General features: G+C 50.1%; 2 protein-coding genes across 2 annotated transcripts in view; one reads left to right on the plus strand and one right to left on the minus strand.

Moving 5' to 3' along the window:
* ACSF2 (acyl-CoA synthetase family member 2) overlaps window positions 1-26,370 on the minus strand; it is a 50,951-nt gene that overhangs the window by 4,912 nt on the left and 19,669 nt on the right. The window contains exons 6-10 of the mRNA XM_067547481.1: window positions 25,814-25,976; window positions 25,270-25,365; window positions 24,281-24,429; window positions 23,655-23,746; window positions 22,378-22,454 (exon numbers count right to left, since the gene is read on the minus strand). Coding sequence (XP_067403582.1) covers window positions 22,378-22,454; window positions 23,655-23,746; window positions 24,281-24,429; window positions 25,270-25,365; window positions 25,814-25,976 — 577 coding nt within the window. The remainder of the gene's footprint in view (window positions 1-22,377; window positions 22,455-23,654; window positions 23,747-24,280; window positions 24,430-25,269; window positions 25,366-25,813; window positions 25,977-26,370) is intronic.
* On the plus strand, window positions 10,327-16,718 carry CHAD (chondroadherin). The gene is made up of 3 exons (XM_067547828.1): window positions 10,327-11,097; window positions 15,880-16,043; window positions 16,271-16,718. The coding sequence occupies exons 1-3, from the start codon at window positions 10,327-10,329 to the stop codon at window positions 16,410-16,412; spliced, it is 1,077 nt and encodes a 358-aa protein (XP_067403929.1). The 3' UTR covers window positions 16,413-16,718.

Here is a 26,370-nt window from a genome sequence, read left to right on the forward strand (position 1 = left end):
AGCCCAGGCGACCCAAGGCGAGCGCCTGTGAACATCCTTTTCCAGCAAGACCTAATAACGGTTCAACAGCCAGGAAGAAACCTGCAATGCTGGACGTTTAAAAAGGGCTTCTTTCCCACCCACTAGATGCGAGAGCTCTGTGGCTGGACCTGCGTCCCATTTTACTGAGGAGACACACAACCAAAGTCTTCAAGGCTTATTGAAAACCCCGCTGCGCCCTTTGGTGGAGGCTGGGGTATTGGTCCAAGAGTCCCAGCCAAACACTGAGACAGGACTTTCTGCCACACTAACAATTTCAATTGGCTACAGCAGAGCACCTGGCCCCAGTGCAGGCTGTTGCTGGCCGTACCACCTCCCTCTATGTCTCTGGGAACGCGCTCTGGGTACCAGCTCAGAGGCACGTGCGCTCCAAGCATTCAGCTCGCCAGGCTCTAAGCCCACCCCCCTCCTGGGGCTCTGCTCACTGCGTGGACGCTTCAGTGAGTCACAGAGATTGCTTTCCTGCAGGTGCTGGAAATCAAAGATGTAAATCCCCTGGGCACTGTGCTTTAAGTTAGCAAAGATAAACCAGCAGTTCTCAACTCAGCCCCTAAGGGCAATCAAGTACCAGGGCAATATGAGTCTTGGAGCCCCTCTGCACCGTCCCTCTGCTGTCAGGCTGCTGCCTCTACTCTCCTGCTGTGGCTACTGGCCAGCTACAGGTGTGTCTCCATCCAGCCTTCCCATCCAGGCCTTGTCCCCACAGGCTGGTGTTCACCAGGCTGGTGTTCATGGCTGCTGCTTCTGTTCTCATGCAGCTTCCAGCTTGCCCTGGAGTCTGGTCTCTTCTGACCTCAGCTAGTACTTTCCTTGCCTGTACTCTGGGGATTGTGGAGCTTTCTGCTGGAGACTAATTAGGGATAATGCAATGCCTGTTAATGAGCCAGCAGGTTCAGTGCAATATCCTTTAATTTCTTTCCCAAACTGCTGTGGAATGGTTGCGGCATGCTGTCACACAGCCGTTTGTTCCACCCCAGAGGTGGCTGCATGTCGCTGGTGGATGAAACGATGCTTGTATAAAATACGTATGTCAGTTTAGGTTTGAAGATGTCCTTGGGGATTCATGGATTTTTCAATGCTAGAAGGGACTCTTAGGATCATCTAGTCTGACCTCCTGCATAACCCAGGCCAGAGAACCTCACCCCGTAACTTCTGCATCAAGCCCATAACTTCTGTTTGAGCTAGAGCATTTCTACCCTTGATTGAAAGGCTTCAAATGATGGAGAAGCCACCATCTCCCCAGGATCCTTTGCCTTGAAGGAAGCTATAGCGAGTACAGTAACACAGCCGACCGTAAACCCTGCTAGGGCTGCACGGGACCGACCAATCTTCAGCCAGCTGATCACCTCCTGGATTAGATCCGAAATGCTGAGGGTGATTTTAAAATTGCAGTGTCGCAGTTTATGTTTGGTGATAAATGCTTTTTTCTTTGTAAATGCTGAGTCTCCATCTAAACTTGGAATAAAAACTACTTTAGCAGAACTATGTGGTGGGCTTTTTTTCCCAAACACAGTTTACAAACATTTCCAGCTAACACTGTTTAAATATTGGCCACTGTGAATCAGGCAACACTGTAGTTTTTAAAAAAAAAATCCTGCTCCAGTCGCCGCAGCGAACATTTGAGAAGCAGAGTGGTTCAGTTCATAGAACTGGGAGTCAGTATGCCTGGCTTCTTTTCCCGGTAGGGCAATATTAGGCAAGTCAAGTTGCCTCTCTGTGCCTCAGTTTCCCCATCTGTACAATGGGAATAAAAACACTTGTTCCCTTTTGCCCTCAAATTATGCTGATAGGTTGCAAATATAGGACCTGATTCATCATTGCTTTACTCAAACTGGAGTTCCATTGGGGGAGGACTGCAGTAGAGAATTAGAGCCCTAAGAGCCACGTAACAGCACTGTGTCATTGCAACCTGTGATTATATTGTTTGGAGGGCAAGGACGGGGGGAAAAATGTTGTGCTCACCCTGCTCGCTCTACAGCAGTAGTTACACACTAGTGCCAGGGCTGCACAGTGATACTGGGACACCAACCAAAATCCAAAGCCCTGTTCATTTCAATCCCATTAACAACACAGGAGAACACACAGTATTGGCCCCAGAGAGAAGGGTGGAATTGGCCAGGAAAATAAAAGTGATTTGCAGGCCTCGAAGAGGGCGTAACAAACAATAGAAAGTCAAATAACAAACCAAAGGAAGTGCTGAGGGTTCTCGCGCTGGCTCCTCCAGTCCATCCCCCTGTGATCCAGAGGATGGATTTAATTATCCTGAACCAATGCCGGATGTTTTGTCTAGCTTTGAAGATCGCCACTGAAGTCGATTCCAGACCCTCCCTTGGTAGCTTGCTCCAAACTGCCCTTAACTCATCCCCGTTCTTGTTCCCCATTCAAATGTTCACAGGGGAAATGGGGCTGAGCTCTGCAGACTTTGGCGTGGGCATCCCAAGCTCTCTGGAGTTGTCCCTCCATTCCAAATGTTATGGGATAAACCTGAATTTTCCTGCCCCACCACTAACTCTGGATATGTTCCAACTTGCATTACACCATGGATGTTATTTTCTTCCATAGCGACAGTATCATCTCTAGGTCAAACAACAAGTCTGCCTTGTAGGACCATTCTCCAAAGGTGGTCATCCTCCTGGAGATCCCGCCCAGCCAGATTCACAAGACAATCCCAGTTTGAAGAGGCTTAAAGAATCCCCCAAAGAGCAGATGGCCAATGCAATGTCCACGTGTTGTAGGCTGTTTCCAAAACCAGTAACCAAACCAGCCTGGCAGACTCAACCCAGGCGACAGCTGCTTTCCTGCATTGCTGAAAATCACCCTCCTGTTATTTTACCATCGGGACAAACTGCTCCCGGTGGTTTGGAGTTAAAGCTGTTTCTCTTCTTTCCACGCCAATTAGCATTCTTGAGGCTCATAAGTATTTCCCCAGCCGGGCTAGAGTTTCAGAAACTCCACTCACTGGCGAGCAATGAAGCATGTGACAGTTACTTGGTATTTTATCCACACCTTGAAAAAAATGCCTTCCCTATGCAACTAACCCATTGACCTGACAGGGGAGAGGGCAACTTGTGGTTGGGGGAATACAAAGCACACCAAGAGAGAGAAAGCACAGAGAGACAGAGGAGGAGAGAAAGAAAGACCAAGGGACCCTTGGCTTGGAGCACATCTGAAGGCTCCAAGCTGCTGGCATCCCATGAAGAAGTAAAACCGAGGACCAACTGGTAAAATCCACGCTCTACTGATGTCAATGGCAGCATTCCCATCAACTTCCACGGGGTTAAAACTTCACCTATTGCATGTGTCACTTTATTGGTTCAGTATCTTGACCGTTAGATGATCTATTAACGATCGCCGTTCTGAATGCACTCAGCCCCTTGGGCCTCAGCCACAGAGCAGCATGTGTGGCCTGTAAGGCCACCCACCACTCAGATCCTTCCCCTTTCTGGGGCGTGAGGGGAAGGGAAGAGGAGACTTTGGTCAGGGACACCCAGCTAGATCCCCACTCTGGAGAGCTGTCACCCCCTCCCATTCCTGGGTGGTGCATGGGTTTAATTCAGGAATGGAAAGGGAGGTTCTTGGCAGCAGGAGGATGGAGGGGGGTTGAGGGTTGTGGCAAGGGGAAAATGGGGCACTCGCAGTGTGTGGGCGAGCAGCAAGGGAGAAGATACTCGGTGAAGAAGTGGGAGACCACCCAACGCCTCCAAGGGGCAGGCTGACTAGTAGGCAGGTGCCTGGGGGGGGGGGGGGAGGAGAGGGGGACCAAGAGCTGGGTGGGGGGCTTCAAGGAGCTGCGGAGAAGAGGAGCTGGGGAGGTGGCCAGGGATCAGAGAGGAAGGCAGCCGAGAGCGAGGCGTTGCTAGCAGGAAGCCGAGCTGACAGGATGGTGGTGGATGGTGTGTGGGAAGTGTGGTGTGTGGCCCTGCTTACAGCCACCCAAAAGCAGCTGCCTCGTGTTGGCTGGCTACTAACGGCAGGGCAGGGAGCTCCCCCATAAAGAGCAAGCGCTAGAAGAGGGCCCGACCAGGTCCCGAGCCCTAGGCAGTGCAGTGAGGGCTGCCCCACCAAGGCTTCCCTTGCCTGTGCTCTCGGCCATTGCAGAGGGTAGGGGAAGCCATGGCTCTGCTCTCTCTCGCCCCCTTCCTGACGCCCCATAGCTGTGGGAGCGCTAGGAGGAGGCAGGGACTATGCTGGGATTCTGACTAGCCCCTGGGCAGGGGTGCAAAGTGGGGGAGAAGCCCCATGTGCGTCAACACAGGGGTGGCTAGAATCTGGCCCTATTCTATTCCCTCCAGTTACAGACAGAGGCCTCGCCTCAAATCCCTCTTACACCGGAGTAGTTCTACCGCTCGCAGTTATTCCTGATTTACACCAGCGTGAACGCAGAATCAGAGCTGAATTCACACGGGGACGCTGGCTCACAGGACAATGAGCTCTTTTAGTGTGGGGTGTTTCTAGTGCATCAAGTTCTACGCAGGAAGACACGCGACTAAAAATAAAACATGGGGATGAGAAGGAGATGGACAGTCTCCTTGAGCTAAACCGAGACACCAGAACAGCCCTGCCCTGAGACACCAGAGAAACAACCCTGCCCTATATTTATTCTGTTTTTAAAAGCTGTGTATTTGTTGGCTTAGCCCACAAAGGCCTCCGCGGAGGAGCAGAGAAGAGTCACTCATTCACAAATGACTAGGCACCGGATTCACGCTCTTTGTAGAACAGCAAATGTTTGCAGAACTGTTAATCAATTAAGAAAGAGGGGATTGCAAGATAATCCTGCCTCTTCTGAGATGTCCTAGCAGTGCTGGTCCTGGGGGATCTCCGAGGTCCAGGGTCCTAGTACACTGTGGCATTCCTGCCCCAGCGAAAGGAACACTAACACTGGACCCATTGTCACCATCACACCACACGCCACCCATGAGACATTGGCATGCATCAGGCAAGCTGTGAACTTCTGAGGCTCATTGCCTGTTTGCTGCCCGGTCCTTCCCCTCCCCACTCAAGGCCTGTGCAATTCCATGAATAAATACCAGCTCCTGCCTGCCTGGCAGCAAGAAGCTCAAATACAAACCTCTGGGAGCCCATGGGCCCTGCCCAGCAGCTGGGCGTGGTGCCAGCTTGCGCAGGACGCCAACCTGCTCCCAAGTCTCCCACAAGAATCTGTTCACTGACGCAGGGGAGTCGAAAACATTAGAGGAAAGAATTTTCCTTTTATTAAACTTTTATACGCATTAAAGTGGAATGTGAGCCCAGACTCTGTTCCCCTAGCAGCACTGTCAGTCCCTGTCCCATAATAGATATGTTTCAACTGGAAGGCACACAATCCATTTAACCTCTGCTGTGCCAAATGGGCTGTAGGAGGGTGCCCAGCACGGCGAGACTCTTCCTAGGGATGAAATTAATCCTATCATGTTCAGCTTGAACAGCCCCCTTGCAACTGCATTACTGCCTGGCCCGTTGTGTGCAGGGGCCCATTGTGCTAGGTGCTGTACACAGACATAGGGAGAGGCAGTCCTGCCTCAAAGTGTGTACAATCTAAATACACAAGACCGACACTGGGTATGTCTACACTGCAAAGAGAAGCGGGTGTTCTTAACTTGGGTTAAAACAGCAGGGAAGACAGTGACCTCAGGCACTGAACTCAGGTTGAGTTCAAGCCTATAAGGCATCTTGGGCTTAAACTTGAGCTGCAAACATGAGTTAAACCTGCCGAGTTGCCTTGTCTTCGTGGTTATATTAACCCAAGTTAGCTAACCTGAGTTAAGAACGCACCTTTGTTTCTAGTGAGCAGGAGAAAGGAAGAGATTCAGGCTCATTGGGACAGGGATGTGGGCCGGGGCCCCACATAAAGAACACCCTCCCAGCAACTCCAAACCACCACCTTAAACTCCACCTGAAAGCCGAAGGGCAGGTAGCATGGCCATGCTCGTGATGAGATACATACTCTTAGCAAGTAGGCTCCTGCCCTCTGTGCTAGTGTCCAATTCTGAAAGGACTGAGGGTGCAGCTCCATGCACTGCAGGAGTTTAATCTTGCTGTGACAAAGGCACAGATGGTAGGAGGGAAAGCATTAAAAAAAAAAAAAAAATCCAAAAACCAGTTGCAATCTCTTGGCCAGATGGAGATGGAAAATAGCTCTTATGACAACTGCTGTTACCTGATCATCTAACAGCAGCTGGAGGTCTGATCAGACCTCTTTGTTCTAGCATCTCAGCCCCTGTACTTTTCCTATTCCAGTTAACTAATTCCTTGTCTAGTGGTGTCAGACAGGTGTCTGGCCAATGGGTACCCACTGGCCCTCATCTGGGGACAGTCAAAGGTTTCCATCAGCACACATGGGTTCTTCATGCTGCGAGTTTTGGAATTGCTTTCTGTTCCTTCACACCACCATGGAGAAATAGGGCTGGGTCAGACTCGCACAACAATTTCAATGGGGTTTGTGATGGGGCGAGGCTGTGTCCTTATTTACTGGGAGCTCCTTAAGTCCAAGCATTGAGACAGGACAGTGGGGAACAAATCTCAGAGGAGAGCTGGGTGAGGACAGTAAAATCATCATGAAAAAGGCTTTGAATAGTTAAGCAAACTCTCTTAGATGGCAGCTGTGCCCCTTTTGTGTTTGCTTTTGATGACTATCCAGTGAATAGTCAGGCTCAGAAGCAGCCAGTTGGCATCAATATGCCGAGCTGGCACCTCTCGGAGCCGACTGTCGCATTCTAGAACCACTCAGCTTTCATCTCAAAACTTCTCTGGCTGTTGTGGTCGCAAAGAGAGCCTCAAAAACGTCCGGGAGGCAGGGATGAGTCTGGAGGGAGCTAGGAACAACAGCTCCGAAAGGATTGAGCTGCCCCATTCATCTCAGTGAGGGGTTAACTCAGAGGTCCAGTGCTGATCATTTCAATGTCACCATTGTTATCTATTTTATTGCTGGTGGAAGAAAGGAGGAGGGTGACAGCGGCACGATTTAACTGGGGGCAATGTCTCATTTTGCTGCAGGGAGCAAACCCCCCTTTATTTTCTTCCCAGCTAGGGAGCAGCCAGGCTCCAGGAACTCAGCAGAGCTCATGGGATACGCTCATGCCCCACGGAGGGGGAGTCATGCTCAATGAGCTCACTGGAGCCTGCAGAGCTGCACTTAATGGGGCCAGAACAAAGCCTGATTGGTCTAATAAAGCCATCCAAAACAGTAGGGGGCGGGGTTAGAGAGCAGGGTGGGGCCTGGTTTGCATCATCACGCTGGCCATGGGGGCGGGGTTTGTGTCTTTGCATCATCAGGCATGGTCCCAGGAAAAAAAAGAAAAAAAAATCAATCCCAAAGCTAAGCAGAAAAACCACGAGCTGCAAGTGGGTGAAATGCCCACCCACTCTTTAAACAATAAGCCCAAAATTCCCTTACTTTAAAGCACTGGCAGCCCACAGGTGAAACACATGGGTCATGGGCGGGGCTTATTTTGTGGGCGGAGTTTGGAAGCAGAACCACAATCTTTATTCCTAATCTGACCCCTGCTGGCAGGAATGTCCACAGAAAGCAAACTATTAACATTGTTTGTGGGGAAGATGGGGAAAGTGAATATTGAAAGGTATAATGGCAAGTATTCATACAGGAAACCCAACTCTGAGTTATGCTTATCCAACCAAGGAACAGAGATACACCATGTGACCTGCGTGTCCAACCACAACAGCCTGCATTTCAAATGCTGACAACGAACAGATCACACACAAGATCCAGTTCAGTCATTATCTATGGAAATTATTCAGCAAATAACTTGGAGTAAGTGTGAGAAAGCCACAGCATGTTCAGAGATGGAAAGAAGATGACATTTTTGGAGTTAATTGCTTTCCTAATCATTCCCATGCTATATGGGGGTTTCCACAGCACAATGGAGCTCCCAGCCTGCACTAGGCCAGTTCAGCGGAAAGCCTGTGAGAGAATTTCTGGGGTGATGCTTCTTTAGTTGCTCCAAAATCCTGATGAGGAATCTCAAAGAGACGTTAATCTAGGTGAGTGAGGTTACATCTTTTATTGGACCAACTTCTCTTGCCTCACCCATCTTGTGTCTCTAATATCCTGGGTCCAACACGACAACAACAAAATTGCATTAAACTAGGTATGAGAGTGATCAGTGCACTCGCCTTTCAGTTCTAGAGACTTAGGTTTGAATTCTTATTAAGCCACAAACAAACAAGTTTTGTGGCATCAGTTTAACAGAGGTTTGATCACAGAATAGCTAGCTCTAAAACCCAGGGTTCCTCTATTCTTCGATCTCAGGAGGCAAGTCAGTGAGAACTACTCACATACTGAGGATGGAGAAGAGGATCCAGGCATTGGATGGCAGCTTGCTACACGTCAGGAGTGAGGAGTACTGGAATTGCTGCATTGCAAGGTTTGCACCAGATTGTCTGTATTACACCTCCAATCAGCCAATCTTAGCCGGCTCGAAGGTTTTAGAGAACTAAAGTTCACCCCAAAATGGGAAAAAAAAAAAAAAAGTAAACAACAGCCCCAGTAAAATGTACATCTGCAGAACAGAGGCTTGGATGCTGTCAACCAGTTTGCATAACACCCTCTGGAACATGCTCAGGAAGGATGGCTTATTCCATATCTCAACAATGGAAAAACCCAGAGAGCCCTGTGAATAAGCCAGTCTCTGTGTCAGCCCTTGGATTTCCTCCCTTTCTTGAGACTGTCTCGCCTCCATAAACACTCCATCGGGACTTTGTAGCCAGCTTCAGAGGTGGAAGCCTCAACAAGCTCCCAGTTATGTGCTCAGCTCTCGGTTGTTTGCTACAGCCAGGAACTGGCTAGAAACCAGCTCAAAATGTTCCATTTACAACCTCCACACCACAGTTCCTCCCCTGATCTCTCCCTCTCACACTCAGAAAAGGAGGGAGACCCAGGGATCCTACCTTCTTCACTTAATTCCCCTCCAGGAGGACAGCAAGGGGCACCCTCGGGAGTTTGAATTCATCTCCTCATTGCTATTCTTTGTAACCCCTTAACCTGACCAAAGCAGCCAAACAAGGCCCCACCTCCTGCTCCAACTCTGTGACGCCTTTACACTAATGTTACATGAGCTGTTCACCAAAGCCCCAGTCATCATGTCTTCCCCTCTATCCCACCGCCATCTCAGAAGCCCCAGGTGCTACTTGAATACCACATCACACCTTAGCCACTGCTCCACGGGCTATCATATCATTGGGGTCACGACCCCATTAGTCCATTCCGGCTCCTCAGCTCTTTGCCTCGCCACATCACGGAGGCCTCAGCCACTGCCCTCATCACCAAAGCCACGGTGTGCTAGTGCCCAACCCGCTGCCCCCAGTACCCGCGTCTTGACCATAGCTCACTCTGACAGAGGCCGACCACAGTCTTTCTCCATTACCATATCACCATGGGGCTAGCTCCCCTTCAGTCATGGGCTTGCCAGAGTGTGACCAGCTCAGCAGGAACGAGGCTTTTCCCCGCCCCGTCTTTCTCTGACCATGACAGATCCTGAAGCCCTCCTCCATTATTAGCATTACGGTAGCACCCCCACTACGCTAGGGACTGTCCACACATATAGTGGGACACTCAATCTACCCCAAATTGCTCCCAATCTTACTCAGTCCTCGCCTAGGCAAACTCCAGTTGAATTAAGTGGGAGATGGACAGAATAAGGATGCCAGGGCAGGGTTTGTCCCCATATATCAACAGGGAAAGGTGCCTCCTTGGATGTCTTTAAAACATCTGAAAATAGTTCAAGATTCAGCCCAGGTTAAAATGTCACCAGTAAACACTTGGAGAACATCAGTGCAGGAGAAGCGGGCCCTACACCAGTTAATGGTTGCGGCCAGGCCCCCTGAGCCCAGCACTGAAGGAGGACAGGTTTCGTCTTCCTGTAGATAGAGTTGTGCACCCCTGTCCCTGGACTCAGATCTCCATCTCTGAGTCACCTAGGGTTTTATCACCACCTGTTTCAGTGGGGAGTGAAGAGATCCCACCCGAAAAAGCAGGTGCACACACTGTTTTCTCTGTCCATTTACCTCCCTGTCCCATGGGGGAAGCTGCCCCAGCAGGGTCTCTGCAGCAGAGCAGTGGAGGTTTGAAGAAGCCAGAGGGGTTAAATTCACACTGAGCTCCCAAAGTCAGCTGCGTCCAAGTCAGCGTCTGGCTGCTGCCTGCGGTTTGTGGGAAGGGATTTCGTTTTTTAATAGCGTTATAAATAGGGCTGTGTTCAGCTTGCTGCAGACTCTCTCTTCTCCCTCCTCCTGCTGCTGCTGTTCTTCTCTCTCACACTGATCCCAGTTCTGGCCATGAACGGGTCAGGCTTCTTCCTCAGCTTCCTGCTGTGCCTCCTCCCCACCCTCCAGGCTTGCCCCCCAAGCTGCCACTGCCATGGCGGAGAACTCCAGCACGTCATCTGCGACAACGTTGGGCTGAAGAAGATCCCCAAGGTGTCTGAGCAAACACGGCTCCTCAACCTGCAGAGGAACAACTTCCCCGTCCTGCCGACCAACGCCTTCAGGGAGATGAAAGGGCTGGTGTCCCTCCACCTCCAGCATTCACAGATCAAGGAGATCTCCAGCGGCGCCTTCCGGGGGCTGAAGCAGCTTGTCTACCTGTACCTGTCCAATAACGATATCGGCGTCATCAAGATGGGAGCCTTCGACGACCTGGCTGAGCTCACTTACCTATACATGGACCACAACAAGATCTCAGACCTGCCCAAGGGTCTCCTCTCCCCCCTTGTTAACCTCTTCATCCTGCAGCTGGGCAGCAACAAGATGCGAGAGCTGAGATCGGGGGCCTTCAGCGGTGCTAAGGACCTGCGCTGGCTCTACCTCTCTGACAACTCACTCTCTTCCATCCAGTCCGCAGCCCTGGACGACGTGGAAAACCTCGCCGTCTTCCACTTGGATAAGAACCAGCTGAGCAGTTACCCAGGGGCTGCAATGAGCAAGCTGAGGGTAGTGGAGGACCTGAAACTGTCACACAACCCCATGAAAGTCATTCCCGACTATGCCTTCCAGTCCTTCGGGCGCTACATGGAGACACTCAGTCTGGACAACATGAGCCTGGAAAAGGTAAGTTCCTCTCCCTTCCCTTCAAACTGAAACATAGGGCCTGGTCCTCTTCTCACGTACAATTCTGCCACTCCATGGACTTCTGTCCTGATCCGCACAGAAGTGAGGGACCGGAGAATCAGGATCACAGTTTCGGCAGAAGGGTGAAGGGTTGACTCGCAATAAAAAAAGGCAACTGAATCTTTGACCATCCATGTGATGAGTAAAAATGAGAGGACGCCATCCTCTTGTGCTTTGTGATGCTAAGCTCTCCCGGGCTCACTGGTCCCATTGGAAAGGTGGTGGGTTCTAGCTCGGGCAGTGGGATATGGATTCTGGTGCTCTGAAATAAACAAGCAAAGAACCCCAAACTTGGGAGATAGGGGTTTGCCCCATTGTCAGGGCACAGTGGACTGGAGCGCTTAACTGCCCTGTCTCCTCAGCTCCAGCCTGGGTACCTGCTGTTGGTTCAAAGTGTGTGTGTGGGGGGGGGGATTCCTCCAGAAGAGTTATGAATAGCGGCAGTTTTTCCTAGTGCAGTGCAGACAGGTAGACTGTGCACACACGAAGACCTTCCACTTTCCCCCCCCTTCCAACTTTACACTCTATAAAGAAAGGTTTGTTTATTGAGAATCTCTCAAGAGAAATTCTTGCAGCCTTTTACAAAGAAGCCCTGTTCCTACCCAGAGAGCAGGTGGGACATTCAGGTAACCCAGCAAAATACCCCTCTTCTTCTCAGGGAAAGAGTCATGACCACCAGTAGGAGCATCATGCTGAAGGAGCTACTTGCAACAGGACCCCTGGAATGCCAGGTGGGGAGGGGGGGGCGAGTAAAAGAGCATATCCAGCTCAGGAAGGACAGCACCTCAAAGCAGCAGTGTCCCACAATGCCCTGTTGGGATGCAAAAGGATGGCACGGGTGATGATCCCAGGATGCCGTGCCAAGAAGCAAAGGGATGGAGCATATCCAGGTGAAGTAGGACAGCAAGTCACAGCAATGCAGTACCCATCATGTGGTGCAGGGGTATGGAGAATATCCCAGGGAAAAAGAAAAAGCAGCTTGTAGCAATATTGAGCCAGCAGCAGACGGTGCTGGGAAGTGCTGGGCATCTGCATTCAGAAGGACAGACCCCAAAAAAGCTGCCAAAAGGTGCTGGGTGTTAGAGTGCATCCATGCTATAAAGGGCAATACAGTAGCCCAGACGCCAAGCTAGGAAGCTGGACTGTATCCAGGTGGAGAAGGACAGCATCTAGAGCAGCAGCCGTTTCCCCTTGGCGATATTTTAGATCTTTCCCATTGTCGAGATTACAGATGTAATCCCGCTCATTCACCCGAAAGCTATCTGCTGACACATCTATGAAAGGACTCCATAGATGACGAGCATGTCATCCTTCAGTGATGCTGGCACGTCATTACTGTGGGCATCAACTCAGATTCTATCTGGTCTCATCAGGCATGAATCAAAAGGTACAGGTTAAATGTGACACTAGATGGAGAGACACAAGAACTGGTATCTGATGAGATTTAACTAGTCCAAGATGTTGGGACCTCTACAGATGCAAGTGCTCTTTACACCAGCAAGGAATTATCTGACAAAACTGGAAGTCTATGAATTCAGTCTTGCTATGTAGTGACCATGTTAGTCTGGAGAACAGCACTTTGAGCATAAGAATGGAATTTGACAACAAACAGACTTGGATTCAGTTCTTCAATCTGTTTGATCAATAGATTGCTAGCTAGAGATGAAGGGTCTATTCACTGCTGACGTAAGTGTGTGTCATTGCCACTCTATTGCCATAGAGTTATGTTCCTTCTCACCAGTGGTGAACTTGCTCAAAAGACGCATGGTAGTTCTTTGCTACATATATTACCTTGCGCTGCATTGCTGTGTTAATGTGGTTGTCTAAGTATAACTCTGTAAGTTGACTGTCCCCTCACCTTTCATACTTTGGGACATCATTTTAATAACATTACAACGTAAAAAACTTGTATTGTCTCACATCTCATGTAGCGTCTTTCAGCTGGAAGGATCTAATCGCATGTTACTAGTAGACAAGCTATACAGAAGAATTGTTTCATCCACCAATGCGGTCCCTTCTGGGGAGGAACCAGCAGCTATTTAACAGTGCATACACCACTTCCTTTGTACGCAAAAGTAGAAAAGAATGCCATATCCATTCTAAACTGCAGAAGGATTTTAGGGAGGCAGAGCAGAATTATACAAATTAACCAAGAAACTAGGGTTAACACCCCTTGCCTTGCAAAAAGGTGCTATGGACTCTTTAATGACCGACTAGTGGTCAGTAGTGGACAGGAACTTTGTCTGAGGTCTCATTTGAAATATGGCACCTCCTGCAGCAAAGCGTCCTCTTAACAAAGTCTGGACCATTCGATTAGTACAAGAGAGAGAGGAGTGCCATTTGATGACCATTTCCTACCACTGTCAGCCATGGCTGCTCCCAGGGTTTTCACTTTTCCAGTCTAAACGTATGTCTACACTGCAGTCGGAGGAGTGACTGCTCCGTGTGTAGACACACCTGCGCCAGCTTTGATCTAGCTAGTTTGAATAACAGTAGCAGTGAAGCCGCGTAACACAGGAGGCAGCACATGCTGTACAAACCCACCTGGGTAATTATTTGAGCAGCTAGCCTGTGCTGCTGCGGCTTTATTGCTATTGGCTTTTTGGGTAGCTTGATCAAAACTAGCTCAGGTATGTCTACATGTAGTGCAGCCACACCTCTGACTGCAGTGTAGACACACCCCCAAATTACAGCTTTCTCCTCACACCTGCCAGAGGCCTTGTATCCATATGACCCATAAGTATCTATGTAAGTCACTTTACAATGCTACAGGCCTCCCCAGACACAGCAGCCAGGTGATGGCAGTACTTAAAGCATGCACGGGTGGTGGCACCTGAGTTCCAGCCACTTCCCTCCCCAAAATACCGTTCTCAGAGCCTTTTCTCTGATAGGGTTGGATTCTTCCGTGTGGGGTTTCAAAATTCTACAGTGACTCAGGTATGAGAAACGGTTCCATTCAAGAACCCCTGTCTTTGTTGCAATTAACTTCACCACTGTCACAGCAGGAAGGAAGAGATTTTAAACAATCTTGCAAATCTGGTACTGGGGAAATCCTCTCCCACGCCAGGAAACAAAGAGACTTGACTCTTCTTGGAAGCTTTAACCAAAGATATCATGACACCTATTTCTAGCAGGGCTCAGGCCCATATTAGCTATGTGCCACAAAAAAAGTGAACAAAACAATAATCTTGCATCTACATAATGACCATCTTGGAGGACCTCAAAGTGCTTGAAGCTCTGGGATAAAGCACAGCAGCTGTTTAACAGCACAGGGCAGCATTACAAAACAGTTTGGAACAGGAGGTGAAGCAGAAGACCACATCAGATTGAAATCACATGGGGAATTTAGGTGGTCAGTGTGGAATTATCCAAATTGGAATTTCGCCAGGACACTGGGGCTAACCACCCCTGCTGCACAAAGTGTCACAAGCGGTCAGGACCTTGATTTCACATCTCATCAGAGAGAAAGCACTGGCAACAGCATAGCAGAACCCGCTGGGATTTATTCAGTGCTGAGCCGTAGGGGACTGCCACCAGCTGACTTCCCAACTCTACTTGCTGCAAGACTTTGGCGGTCTCTGATCCAAGGACTAATCCAACCTGACGCTGCTTGGCTTGTGAGATATCACGAGTTTGAAGCCTGAGGTGGCATAGCTGCAGGAGCCAGGTCCCACACTGATGGGGACATGTCGGAGGAGCGAGCTAGCGAGAAGTGAAAATACACAGATGGGTATCTGACATGGAGAGCTTTCTAGTGGATCCATGGATGCTTCTCTGGACTTAACAAATCTGTTTCCTCCCCTCCCCATGGTTCTGAAAAGAACAGGAAAGTGGGGAAGAAAACAAGTTTGTTATTGCTGAGGGAAGCACCCATGCAGTCAACAGCTCCCTCTGTAACTAATGGGCTCTAAGGAAGTTTGTGCTGAGTGGGTTTGCATTTTACAGGAATTCTTCCAAACTAAGTGCCCATGGACAAGGAGGATTGGGGGGAAGAGGGTTGGCAGGAGGTACACGATGGGCAGTTTTCTCTCTCCGACACACTGCATTTTACTCCCAGGTGCGTGCAGGGGGCAGTGTTTGAAAGCCTGCCCATAGGCCATGAACACGCAAACTTGCAAACAGCCCATCAGGGAGGGGAGAGAGAGGTGAGGAGACTGAGGTGCTGGACGCCTGCCCTGCCGCCGCTTCTACAGCACTCTGCAGCCAAGTGTAACTTTCCGCTCAGACTCCACAGGGCTCTGCCAAAGCCTACAGGCCCGTTAGACTCCACAAACACTCCCTCCATCAACAGTTCCACAGGCAGGAATGCAACTGGCACTCGGAGGAATTCCAGCCCTGGAAAGGTTTGTACCCAGCGAATGTCTCGGCCCATTTTGAGAAGAGGAGCATGGTTCAGAAACAAATAGGACAGGCCAGACCTCAGCTTTTCTTCGGGCTGTAGGGAGGGGGCTGTGGAAAGCAAGGAGAAAAATGGGGAGGAGTTTGGGTTTTAGCCACCCTGAGGTGGGAGGAACTAAAATCCATCGCTCAAGGAGGAAAACACCCTCTATGCCGGCTCTTCTGCCTCCTGAATCCCGCCAGGAGGCCAGAGGAGATTCCCATCTTCCCCCTTATCCTCTCCCACTTTCTCCAGACCCACTGCTGTCACTGAGATCCTGGGGAATGGAGAACACCTCTCACCGGCCCAAGTCGCAGTGATCAGCATCTCCCCTTGTGCTTTAGTTTTCAGATAAAGCATTTGCTGGAGTGACCACACTGAAGACCGTTCACATCGAGAACAACAAACTTACCCAGCTGCCTGGGAACTTCCCATTCAGCAGCCTGGAGAACCTCACCCTGTCCAACAACCCTTGGCACTGCTCCTGTCAGCTCGCAGCTCTGCGCAAGTAAGAGACACTCACTTTTCTATCTCCCCTACCCAAGCTGTTCCCCACTGAGCAGGTACTGGGGGAAGGTCCCGGTTAGTTGTGCCAAGTGAGGAGGAAGAATCAATACCAATAACTTGACCCTTGGTCAGTACTGAAGCTTCTGACCTCCCCTGGCAGCTCTGCCCAGGTGCGTGGTGGTTTGTGCTTTTCTGAAGCCGAGGGGTTTTTTGTTTGTCCTTCCCCAGGTGGTTGGAGTCCAGCCGCTCCCGCCCGGATGTGGCTTGTGCCTCGCCATCTCAGTACCGAGGACAGCAGATAAGAGACACGGCTGCACTCCGCAGCTGCAAACTGCCCAGCAAGAGGTCCCGGAAAGGAAGTCGCCATTAAACAGGTAAGAAGCGTTTCACAACCACACCCTATTCTTCTTCTTCTCTCCTTGCTCTTCTCAACAGACTTACATCAAATCCTGGTTCCCCTGAAGTCATGGACTTCACTGAGACTAAGGATTGCCTCCAAAACACTTAATCCATTTACCTGCCCAGACCTAAACGTACAGGTTACAGAGCCAGAAAGAATCGTTTTAATAATCTACTGTTCTCCTGTATAACACAGGCCAGAGAAGTGCCCTGGGGTAATTCCTGTTTGAACTGGGAATATCTTTTAGAAAAACATCCAACCTTGAGTTTAAAAATGTCCAGTGGAGAATCTACCAAAACGCTTAGTACATTGTTCCAATGGTTAATTACTTCCTTTGTTAACAGATTGTGCCTTATTTCTAGTCTGAATTTGTCTAGCTTCAACGTCCAGCAATAGGAGCTTTGAAGAGCCCTTTATTGCCAAAGTTGTGTGTCCTATGTTGGTACTTATAGACTGATCAAGTCACCTCTTAATCTTCCCCCTGCTAAGCTAAATGGAACACATGCCTGAGTCTCACACTAAAAGGCATATTTTCCAATCTTTTCATTATTCTTGTGGCTCTTTGCTGAACACTCTCCAATTTATCTGCATCCTTCTTGAACTGTGGTTATCAGCACTGGACACAGTATTCCAGCAGCAATTGCACCAGTGCCAAATACAGACTTAATATAACCTCCCTCCTGAACTCCAGATTCCCTTTTATACACACAAAGATCACTGTAGCTCTTTGGGCCACAGTATCACACTGGAAGCTCACGTTCAGCTGTCCTTTGGTGACTTGATTAATTTTGTTCTCAGCATCTCGATTTTGTGCTAAATGAGTGCTCACTTGTGCCCTCTTTTCACTCTGCTGACACCCTCCTGACTGCTCCAGCCAGTCTGTCCCCTCCCAGACCGGCTTGCCTTCAAGAGTCTTCATTGCCCTAGCAACCGTGGATGACTCCACGGCCTCCTACAGCCGGGATGGAGATTCTATCCTGAGTGTCTGTGATGGAGCCAGCTCTACAGAGCAAAAACAAACTCTCAAACGCAGGCCTCGGAGGCAAGTAAAGGTGAAATGAGTATTTAGGCTATGTCTACACAGCAAAGAAGAACCCACAGCTGACCCATGCCAGTCGATGCAGACTCAGGGTCCAGGGCTGTTCCATTGGCTCTGTAGACTTCCAAACTTGGGCTGAAGCCTGAACTCTGGGACCCTCCCACCTCACAGGGTCCTAGATCCTGGGCTCCAGCCCAAGTCCAGAAGTCTACACAGCAGAGAAACAACCCCACAGCCTGAGCCCTGTGAGCCCAGGCCAACTGGCATGGGCCAGCTGCAGGATTTTCTTTGCTGTGCAGACATACCCTTAAACATTAGGCTAAATTCATCCCTGCTGTAGACCCAATGAAATCAACGCATGGATTTAGCCCACAGTCTTTTCTTGACTTGGGATTTTAAACCTTTTATTTTTCTAGTTTTCCTTTCCAAAAGGTCTTTCTGGGGGAAGTGGATGGGTCGGAGGATTGGGGATGGGACGGACACTCAATCTTTTGCCTCAGTCAAATGCGGTCCAGGTTGGTAACGACCAGAAATCTTTGCCATCAGACAGCTGTGCAGTGGGCTCTGTGAAATAAGCTGGTGGCCACAGTGTAGTTTCTAGTGGAACAGCATCCATGACCCAACCTGCACTCTTGCTGGCACTCTCAGTAAAGAAGCCAGTGACTGCGTAGGCTGTGGAGCCTGGACTACTCTCAGACCCTAGCAAAGGTCTCTCCAGGTCAGGTTTGAAACCCACTGGCAGGGCACAGTACAGAAACGTGGCACCACAGTCACCCATCTTGTACCTTGTTCAGCACCTCATTTATTTATTTAAAGCCATCACTTAAAAACAAGGCCTTGTGTCCTGGAACATGGTGTCCTGAGCCCAGAGCTGTGTCCCAGAGAAGGGAGGGCTGGGGCAACAAACGGGTTTTGAATCAGAAAGTCTGTGCAGGAAGCAGGAATGCAAGAGCAGGGAGGAGAAAGGGAGAAGTTGACACAGGAGATAGGGTTGACTGGCCCCAAGCAAAGATCCCGTTTATCCTCAGTCCAGACACCGAAAATGCAAATACATCATGTACTCATCTTCCTCTACTGAAAGCTGCTGGGTGTATTATCTTACGCATTCATAAAACCAAGCACCTCACCAATGTTGTTACTGCACCCTCATATGCCTCAGATGCTGGTCAGTGTTTTGTTTGTCTTAGGGCCGGATCAAAGGCCACTAATGTCATTGGAAAAATTCCCATTGATTTCTATGTTCTTTGGATCAGAGTCTAAGTTTTAAGCTGGGTAGACAGGGACCTTTTTTCTTTTGGTTTGTAACACGCAATGCACCTTTATGACACTGTTTAAGTAAGAATAACAATCACTTGTATTGCTCTAACAGAAAGCGGTAGGGGGCAGCTACTGTTGCTATCTGATTCCCAGTTCACCAGGCCCAAACTTTGTTTTCTACAGCCCTGGATAGATAATAAATGGAGAAATCAAAGTTCTATGTCCCAAGTGCCAGAGGAGATAGCAGCTCTTCTCCCCTTCCCAGAGTGAGGCTATTACTCCTGGATGGCTGGCAGATTTTATGGATTACAGATGGCAGTACCAGCCATTCTGGGCAGGGCTGGTAGACTTCCGCCCTGGAGGTGGAAACTTTACTTTTCTAAATCACAATGCTTAATTTATTGTACCTAGGAGACTCTCCCTTCTTGGGCAGGAAGAGGGGGAAGCCAAACCCCCATTCCAGATCCCTCTTCCGGGAGGGTGGAACAGCAAAACAGTGGTGATGATGATGATGATGATACTTTGCTTTTCTAGAATACCTTTCATTTGAGGACCTCAAGGTAATTTACGAACGATCAGTGAGCTGATGATTCTCACAACTTGTGAGTTGGAGTATTTATCCGTTTTACAGATGAGAAAACTAAATACCTTCAAGCAAGGATGCCTAAAACTAGGCACGTAAATCCATGCTAAGGCATGTAAGTGACCTGATCTTTGGAAGTGTCGAATACCTGCAGCTTCCCCTGCTTTCACTGAGAGTTGTGGGTGCTCAGCACCACTAAGTCAAGTCACCTACTGAGACGCCCATATATGTCGATTGAGAGCCTAATCTCTAGGAATGACTTGTGCCTTGTAGGTGCCCACCTTGAAACATCTCAAAGGGGTCTGATTTTCAGAGGGAAGGGGCTCTGAGAATCAGGCTTCTCTGAAGTGTCTCAATGTGGGCACCAAAATCATTTGTTGCTTTTAAAAATTTAGGTCTCGTGTGTCTATGCTGAGGCTGCCAAGTTTGAAATTTTAGGTAAGTTACTTAAAAGAGTCACAGAGCAAGGTAATAGAACCCATCAGCCTCATGTCCAGTGGAAACTGGGGTTGTTTGGCACTTCTGAAAACGAGGTCAAGCGACTCCTGACTCTCAGTGGTGTACGCCATTCATGAGACCATGAAAAAGCCTCGAGTCCCTTGATCTGCGTGAAAAACCTTTAAATGGGTAGATTTGTTTTCTTTTCCTCCTTCCCCCCAATAGGCTCTGGATGGCTAGTCCAGGTGACTAGCCGCTTCAACCAATCAGAAAACTACTGACTCTTTCCAAGTCCACCTGTAAGCTTCGACCATCTGTCAGGAAACATTTCTGATGTAGCTGATCACCGCCAGCCTCCTCATGATCCTTGCCTATCTGCTGACTGCAGGATGGAACCCAAATTTTCCATCTTTTCTGACATCTATGTATTTTAAAAGAGGCATTTTTTAAACTAAACTATGCATGACAATGCTAAGACAAGCTAACCTAGATCCTGCCAGTAAAACACAGTCATCTTCCCAGAGGCAGCCTAAACCCATGTCCCTGATCATCTAGTTTGTCTCCATCCCCCTCCTTCCAGTGGGATGCAAGTGATAAAAAGCCATAAGGATTCCTTCCTCCCCCAGCCCCCGACTGCTCCAGCAGGAAAGCCATCCCATCTCAACTCATGCAGACAGAATCCTCCTCCTACCTGGAGGAGGTGATCCCTGCAGGTCAGGGCAGAGGACCACGGGTAAAGCAATGTCCAGGGTTCAGTGGACATGGGGAGTGAGTTTCCCTTTTAGTCCAGCAGGGGGTGCTCTCTCTAGGTCAGGGATGAGACCTGCTACTGTTGGGGAACCTCAACATTGAAATAGCTTGGAGATTGGATTCTCTTCTCGCCCCAGAGGAAGGCGGCCTCACAAAGTACCTACACATGCAAGAGGAGAGGTTTGCACCACATCAGCCTATATCTGGGGAGTGATCTTGCTCTCCAATCCTCCTCCTCTCCCGCCCTTAACCCAGAAAGCCTAGCGGGAGAACAGGATGACTGTGGTTTATTGTCATGGATTTTACAATACCACAGTTTCAACTTAACTGCATTTTTTTATCCTAAAGATTTATATAAATATATATATTTATTCCTCTGTAACTGAGTGTAAATGACTCTTAGGAGGATGAAAACTCCTTTCACTCTTATATAGAAAACAAATTGTATATTTTCTTATGTACATCTTCTGTATAAAGCTCTCACTGCAAAGATGAACTCAGCAGTTTCCATGTGTCTGCCTGAGGATTGGTGACTCGCTGCAAAATTAGCCCTTCCACTCTGCCGAAAGAGGCGTTTCTCACATTCCAAGTATTGGCCACTTTGTAGGAATGGTGGAGAATATCTTGTGGGGCCAAATGCAGGCCACACATAAAGTACATGGCTGCCACCCCAATGAAGGCTATGGAGTTCGGCACAGTTGAATTTGGCCCCTGGTGTTTTAAAGTCTGCCCGAACAGTTTCACAACAGAAGCAAAACCGCAGATCTCCCTTGAGATGTCACCCTGTTTCAGAGCAGCTGCTCCATGCTCCCTTCATGCTGCTCCATTCCAGAGCACACTTCAGGGACCTACAAAACCCTTGGTACTGGCAAGTCCTGAAGCTGCCAGCAATAAGAGAAATCTGACTTCTAATCCCATGTGGTTAACTCATCACATCAGTGTGTTTCCTTGGCCTTCACAAGCAGCCCAGCATGAAGGTGGAAGTTATTTCCTTTAAAGCAAAATGACCAGGGTGTACACACTCACTCGCCTTCAAGTACTCCCAGATCTGTATTTCAAAAGCATAAAGAGGGTGGGATCTAGAGCCGACTACCCAGAAAGAGCTAGTGCTCCACTACACCAACGTGCTGCAAAACGTATCAGCTAAACCTCAAGGGAGGCACTGAATGATGGATGGGCCCAGCCTGGACACTCAGAGCACCCCACTGTTCATGCACAGGAATGAGGGTACATATGCATGCTCAGTGATGGTGTGCAAGTCCACATTCTCAGGCACTGGGTGTGTGAATACACAAGCAAGCTAACAGTGTGCACGGCACTGGAGCTGACCGGTCCCAGGCTCACGTTCAGGGCGTGTGTGTGAATCATAGAGGAGATCAAACGTGTGAGTGTCATTCATGCTGGTGAAGGGAACCGGCTGATTCAGCAGCAAAACACACCCCGTTCTGACTCAGCCAGGTTCTTCCTCAGCGTTTATCCTTGAGTATACAGGGGCAGCGTGTACAACAGGGAAACAGAACTGTTTGCTATAACCAGGAAATAAACAGAAACATGTCCCAGCCGGGGGGTACAACCCAATACTGTCACGCTGGGTGCAAAGCTCTCCCTTGTCACAGTAGCTGCCTTGTCGTTTCCTGTCCCTGTCCCCAGTTGGGCTGGGCCTCCAATCTCCTGCCCAGTCTTGTTATTCTGCCCTGTACCCCCTTGAAAGACTGGAAGGCACATGAGAACTCTGCACCCCATCACACATGTTCACATTCATTTAGGGAGCCTCCAGTTCCATCGCTATGTACATAAGTCACGCATGCTCAGGTTCCCGGGTCCCACTCGGGGGAGCCGCCCAGGCCCAAGCATGGAAAGTGACTCACCACAATATCCCGCATGTTCATCTTGGTCATAAGCCTCTTCATGATCTCAGGGGGCACAGGGGACCCTGCAATGACTCCTGAAAAAGAGAAGGCAAGAGCATTACTTTGGAGACCCTCCTTCCACAGGAAACCCCACCAAAAGGGATCAGTACAGATAGATCTAAAGGTTGGCAAGGCCCTTGGGATGCACTGGGTCCTGTGTACATGCTTTACCATTTCCATGGGTGCTAATTATTCTAGAAGCAGAGTCCCAGCATGGCAACAAGAGCTGTGCATTTCCCTGCCTGCGTTGGGGGGTTGGCCTAGTATACTTGTTAAGAGAGTTAATTCTACGGTACAGATTCACTCCCGGCTGAAGCCTGGCAAAAAAAGATTCATTCAGTTCAGGAACACAAACACTGCGGGAGGGTGAGTTTCCCCACCCAACCCCACCCCTATATCTGCAAGCCTCTCTCCTGACTTGAGGGACCAGCTCCATGGTGGGAGAGTGAAGGGTAGTACCCAACCTTCATCATCAGACCCATATTGCACAAGCGGAGACAAAGTCAATTTTCAGTGTAATCAATAGAGTTGGTAGGGACAGGCCCGTTCCTCAGAGACCAGGGAGTTTCAGAGGGTCAATCCAGGTACTTCTAACTCACCCATCACCATAGTCTCTGAGGGCTAATGTGGCCCACAAGCTCTACACCACTCCTTGCTTCAGCTGTTGCTATAGGACATTTTTATTATTGATGCTCTGTGAGAGAAAGGAAAGCTCCCATGCAATGGGTCTGTGCATTAGCTACCTGAAAACATGGGTTGCAATTTTAAACAAGCAGGAAATTTCTCATGTAGGAAATTCATTACCCATTGCAGCGTTGCCCATTGTCACCAGAGGGAACGCATACAAAATACAGTACAGCAGGTGTCTGCTGCCACTTGTTGGTGGATGGAGGTATGGAAGTCAAACAAGTATAATCCTTCTGGCATGAGCTATCCCCTCCCTCTCTGTTGCCATCAGACACAACAGCTGGGTAACCCCCCGTAAACCTTCACACCATCAGGCAATTGCTCTGAAGAGAAGAGAAAGGTGCTAGAAATATGTAAATCCTGAGCAGAAGATCATCAAGGTAGGAAAGTGCACTATCAAATTAACAGTGACAGAGCATGGAACATGAATCTTTCTTCCACAATAGGGATTTGTTTGCACAGCCTAGCCCAGGAGTGTCTGCTTGCCCAGCTGGCTTCCTTGCAAAGAACCAGTGGAGTTCAGTTACCAGGGGTTTTGCCATACTTACCTCCCTGGAGAGTTGAGAGGTCATAGCTGTCGAAGTCAGGCTGGCTGAGCATGTCTATGAACATGGTTGGAGTGCCGTGTATATGGGAGCATCTTCAAGGGACAGGAGAGAAAAAGCAAAGCTGCAGAATTAGAGCCTGTTGCAGTAAGGACCACGTACCCTGCTCTGCACTGTGCCTGCATCAACCCTTTCAGCCTGCAAGGCAGGCCTGGGAATAAGAGATTTATTAGGCACTTTTTCATTCATGCAGCAGCATCCCCTTAGCTTTACACACACCTGGAGAGCATCTCTGAAATACAGCCACTGCTAGGGAGGAGGGGGTGGTGGAGGGAGAATGTGGCTGTTCTGTATAGACACACACCAGTCACTAACCCAAACAAGGAGAGGCCATGCCTTCCAGCCAAGAGTCAGTTGGCACCAGGGCAACCACTCTATGCTTGGGATGGACAGGGAGGCATTTCACAGGCTCCTGAGTGTGGCAGGGACAGGACTCAGATAAACAAGAGACTCTGCCTCTGCCATAGTGGGGAAGGAGGCCAGAGGCCAGGAGCTGGAGCTGCCTGCCAGCACAGCTGCGGTGAGGTGAATGACACTGCAGGTGACATGCAAAGGCCCTTGATTCTCACTTCTCTTGAGCCACTGTCTCCAGCGCAGCTTTCGCCTCGAAGCTCAAGGACGAGAAGACAATGGTGCAGCCGTGCGCAGCCATCACCATGCAGCCTCCAACAGAGCCCAGGCAGTGGTACAGGGGCACAGGAATGGCACAGCGGATTTCCTAGGATCAAGCCAAACAAAGACAGCAATGAGGAGAGAGACCTTATGGTCTGTGTCTGAACCATTCTCAGGCCCGGAGCACATGGGCGTCAGCACAGGATTCTCCCTGAGCCACTCACATTCACAGGGTGTGAACGCAAGATATGGGGCTGGATAGAAGGCAGAAGGAACTGCCTGGATTGTCACTGCACCCCAAACCCAGCCTTGTGAGAGTGCCCTCTGCTGGCACCCCGGCCGCACAACATATCTCCATACTCAGTCTTCAGAGCAGCAGTCCCCAAACTTTTGGGGTCACACCCCCCCCTTTACCTGGTCTGCAGCCCCCCCAGGAACTGCAATCAGGAGCCAGGGCCAGGAGCAGCACCAAAGCCACAGTCGGGGGTCAGGAGCTGGGGCCCAAGCTGTGGCTGGGACTGGGATGGGGCCCTGGGGCCGCAAGCCAGGATCCGGGGCCATGGATGGGGTTGGGAGCCGGGGCCTGGGGCCAGGTGCAGGACCGAGGACCAGGACACGACCAGGAGCGGGGTGCAGGGCCGCAGCTGGGAGCGTAGGCTGAAGTGGAGATAGGGCCAGAGCAGGGCTGGGTGGCGCTTCCTCTCTGCCCCCCGTGGGCGCTGGCCCAGGCCCTGCCGCACCCCTCGAAGGTTCCTCTGTGGGTGCATCCCACACTTTGGGGACCTGTGCCTTAGAGCGCCTCTCGAACACTGCCCTCAGCACCCCTCACCCGCCACTCAAGCGTGTCTTTCGCTGCATCTTGCTGGGGAGCGATCTGCCTTCTCCAGGTGCTCCGGCCCATTAGGGCAAGAGCGCAGCCCTTCCCCCGCCGACTGAGGAGACTCACCTGCCGATTGAGTCTCAGCCGCAAGCCAATCAGGTTTGCATTATTCACAATGTTTCTATGAGAGAGGGTGGCTCCTTTGGGGCTTCCAGTCGTCCCCTGAAAGAGGGAGAGCATTACCAGATCTCTCAGAGGACCGTCCTTGTAAAGGGCGAGGTGCACTGATTCTCCGCGGTGACCCCCTCCCTCCGCAGATTTCTGCGCTGGTCTTGTCCTTTATTTCTCCCTCCAGACAGGGCAGCTTCTGATCCGACGGACCACCAATGCCATGACACAGACCGACTGCAGCTGGGATCAGAGCTCCATGGCACGCAGGCCCCCCACCTCACCCTGCCGTCAGCCAGCCCCTGGGGAAGGGGCGAGCCCCAGGAGTGGAGGAGAAAAGGGGAAAATCCTCAATTGCCTCCTAAATTCTGTTGTCAAACGGCCAGGGAAGATGGAGCAGCAACCGCCCCAAGTGACCAGGCATCAAGGAGAGCAGCCTGCTTAGCACCGGGGTCACCGGATCTGGTGCCCGCTGCAGGGCAGAGCAGCGTGTGGTACTGACCGACGTGAACTGGATGTTGATGGGCTCGTTGCTGGACAGAGTCTGCTGGATGTCTCGTAATTGCTTCATATGGCTGCTGTCCCCCGCCTGCAACACCTCACTCATCTGGAACGTGCCAGGCAGCTTGGCATCTAAGGTGATCACAGCGGATAGCTCCGGCAGCCTGACACACAGGAAAATACAGTCAGCAACGGTGGAGTCAAGAGGACAGACGGCATTGGCGCTTGTGTGCTGTGAGGGGTTAACACCTGGGCTGGGCCTACCAGCCCCTGTGTCATTTGGATAGGGGAAGCAGGAGCTGATGAAGAAGGCTCAGGTGGGATAGTGCGATACTGGATGCCTCTTCCTTTCTCTTCTTTGGAAGACAGGCTACGTGGGAGAACTGTGTGCAATACAGGGGACTCGGATCCGGCTGAGCGAGGTCTAGGCAAGATCTCCTCTGTTTGCTGGGAACGGATAATGAATTACTGTGGCTGATTCCTAACTGAGGAAGGGAGCGGGTCCCAGATGTTATCAGCCAGTGATCTGGGGTCTACTTGGTGCTCAGATACCACAGT

The sequence above is a fragment of the Emydura macquarii genome, unplaced genomic scaffold (assembly GCF_026122565.2).
Source record: "Emydura macquarii macquarii isolate MOO-44397 ecotype Brisbane River unplaced genomic scaffold, CSIRO-AGI_Emac_v2 contig_1230, whole genome shotgun sequence".
In the NCBI taxonomy this organism is placed as follows: Eukaryota; Metazoa; Chordata; order Testudines; family Chelidae; genus Emydura; species Emydura macquarii.

Excerpts from the sequence above, each read along its gene's own strand:
- CHAD (XM_067547828.1), top strand. The coding sequence starts at position 10,327 with ATGAACGGGTCAGGCTTCTTCCTCAGCTTCCTGCTGTGCCTCCTCCCC. Across the intron at positions 11,098-15,879 it reads ACAACATGAGCCTGGAAAAG|TTTTCAGATAAAGCATTTGC; the intron begins GTAAGTTCCTCT and ends CTTGTGCTTTAG. Across the intron at positions 16,044-16,270 it reads CAGCTCGCAGCTCTGCGCAA|GTGGTTGGAGTCCAGCCGCT; the intron begins GTAAGAGACACT and ends GTCCTTCCCCAG.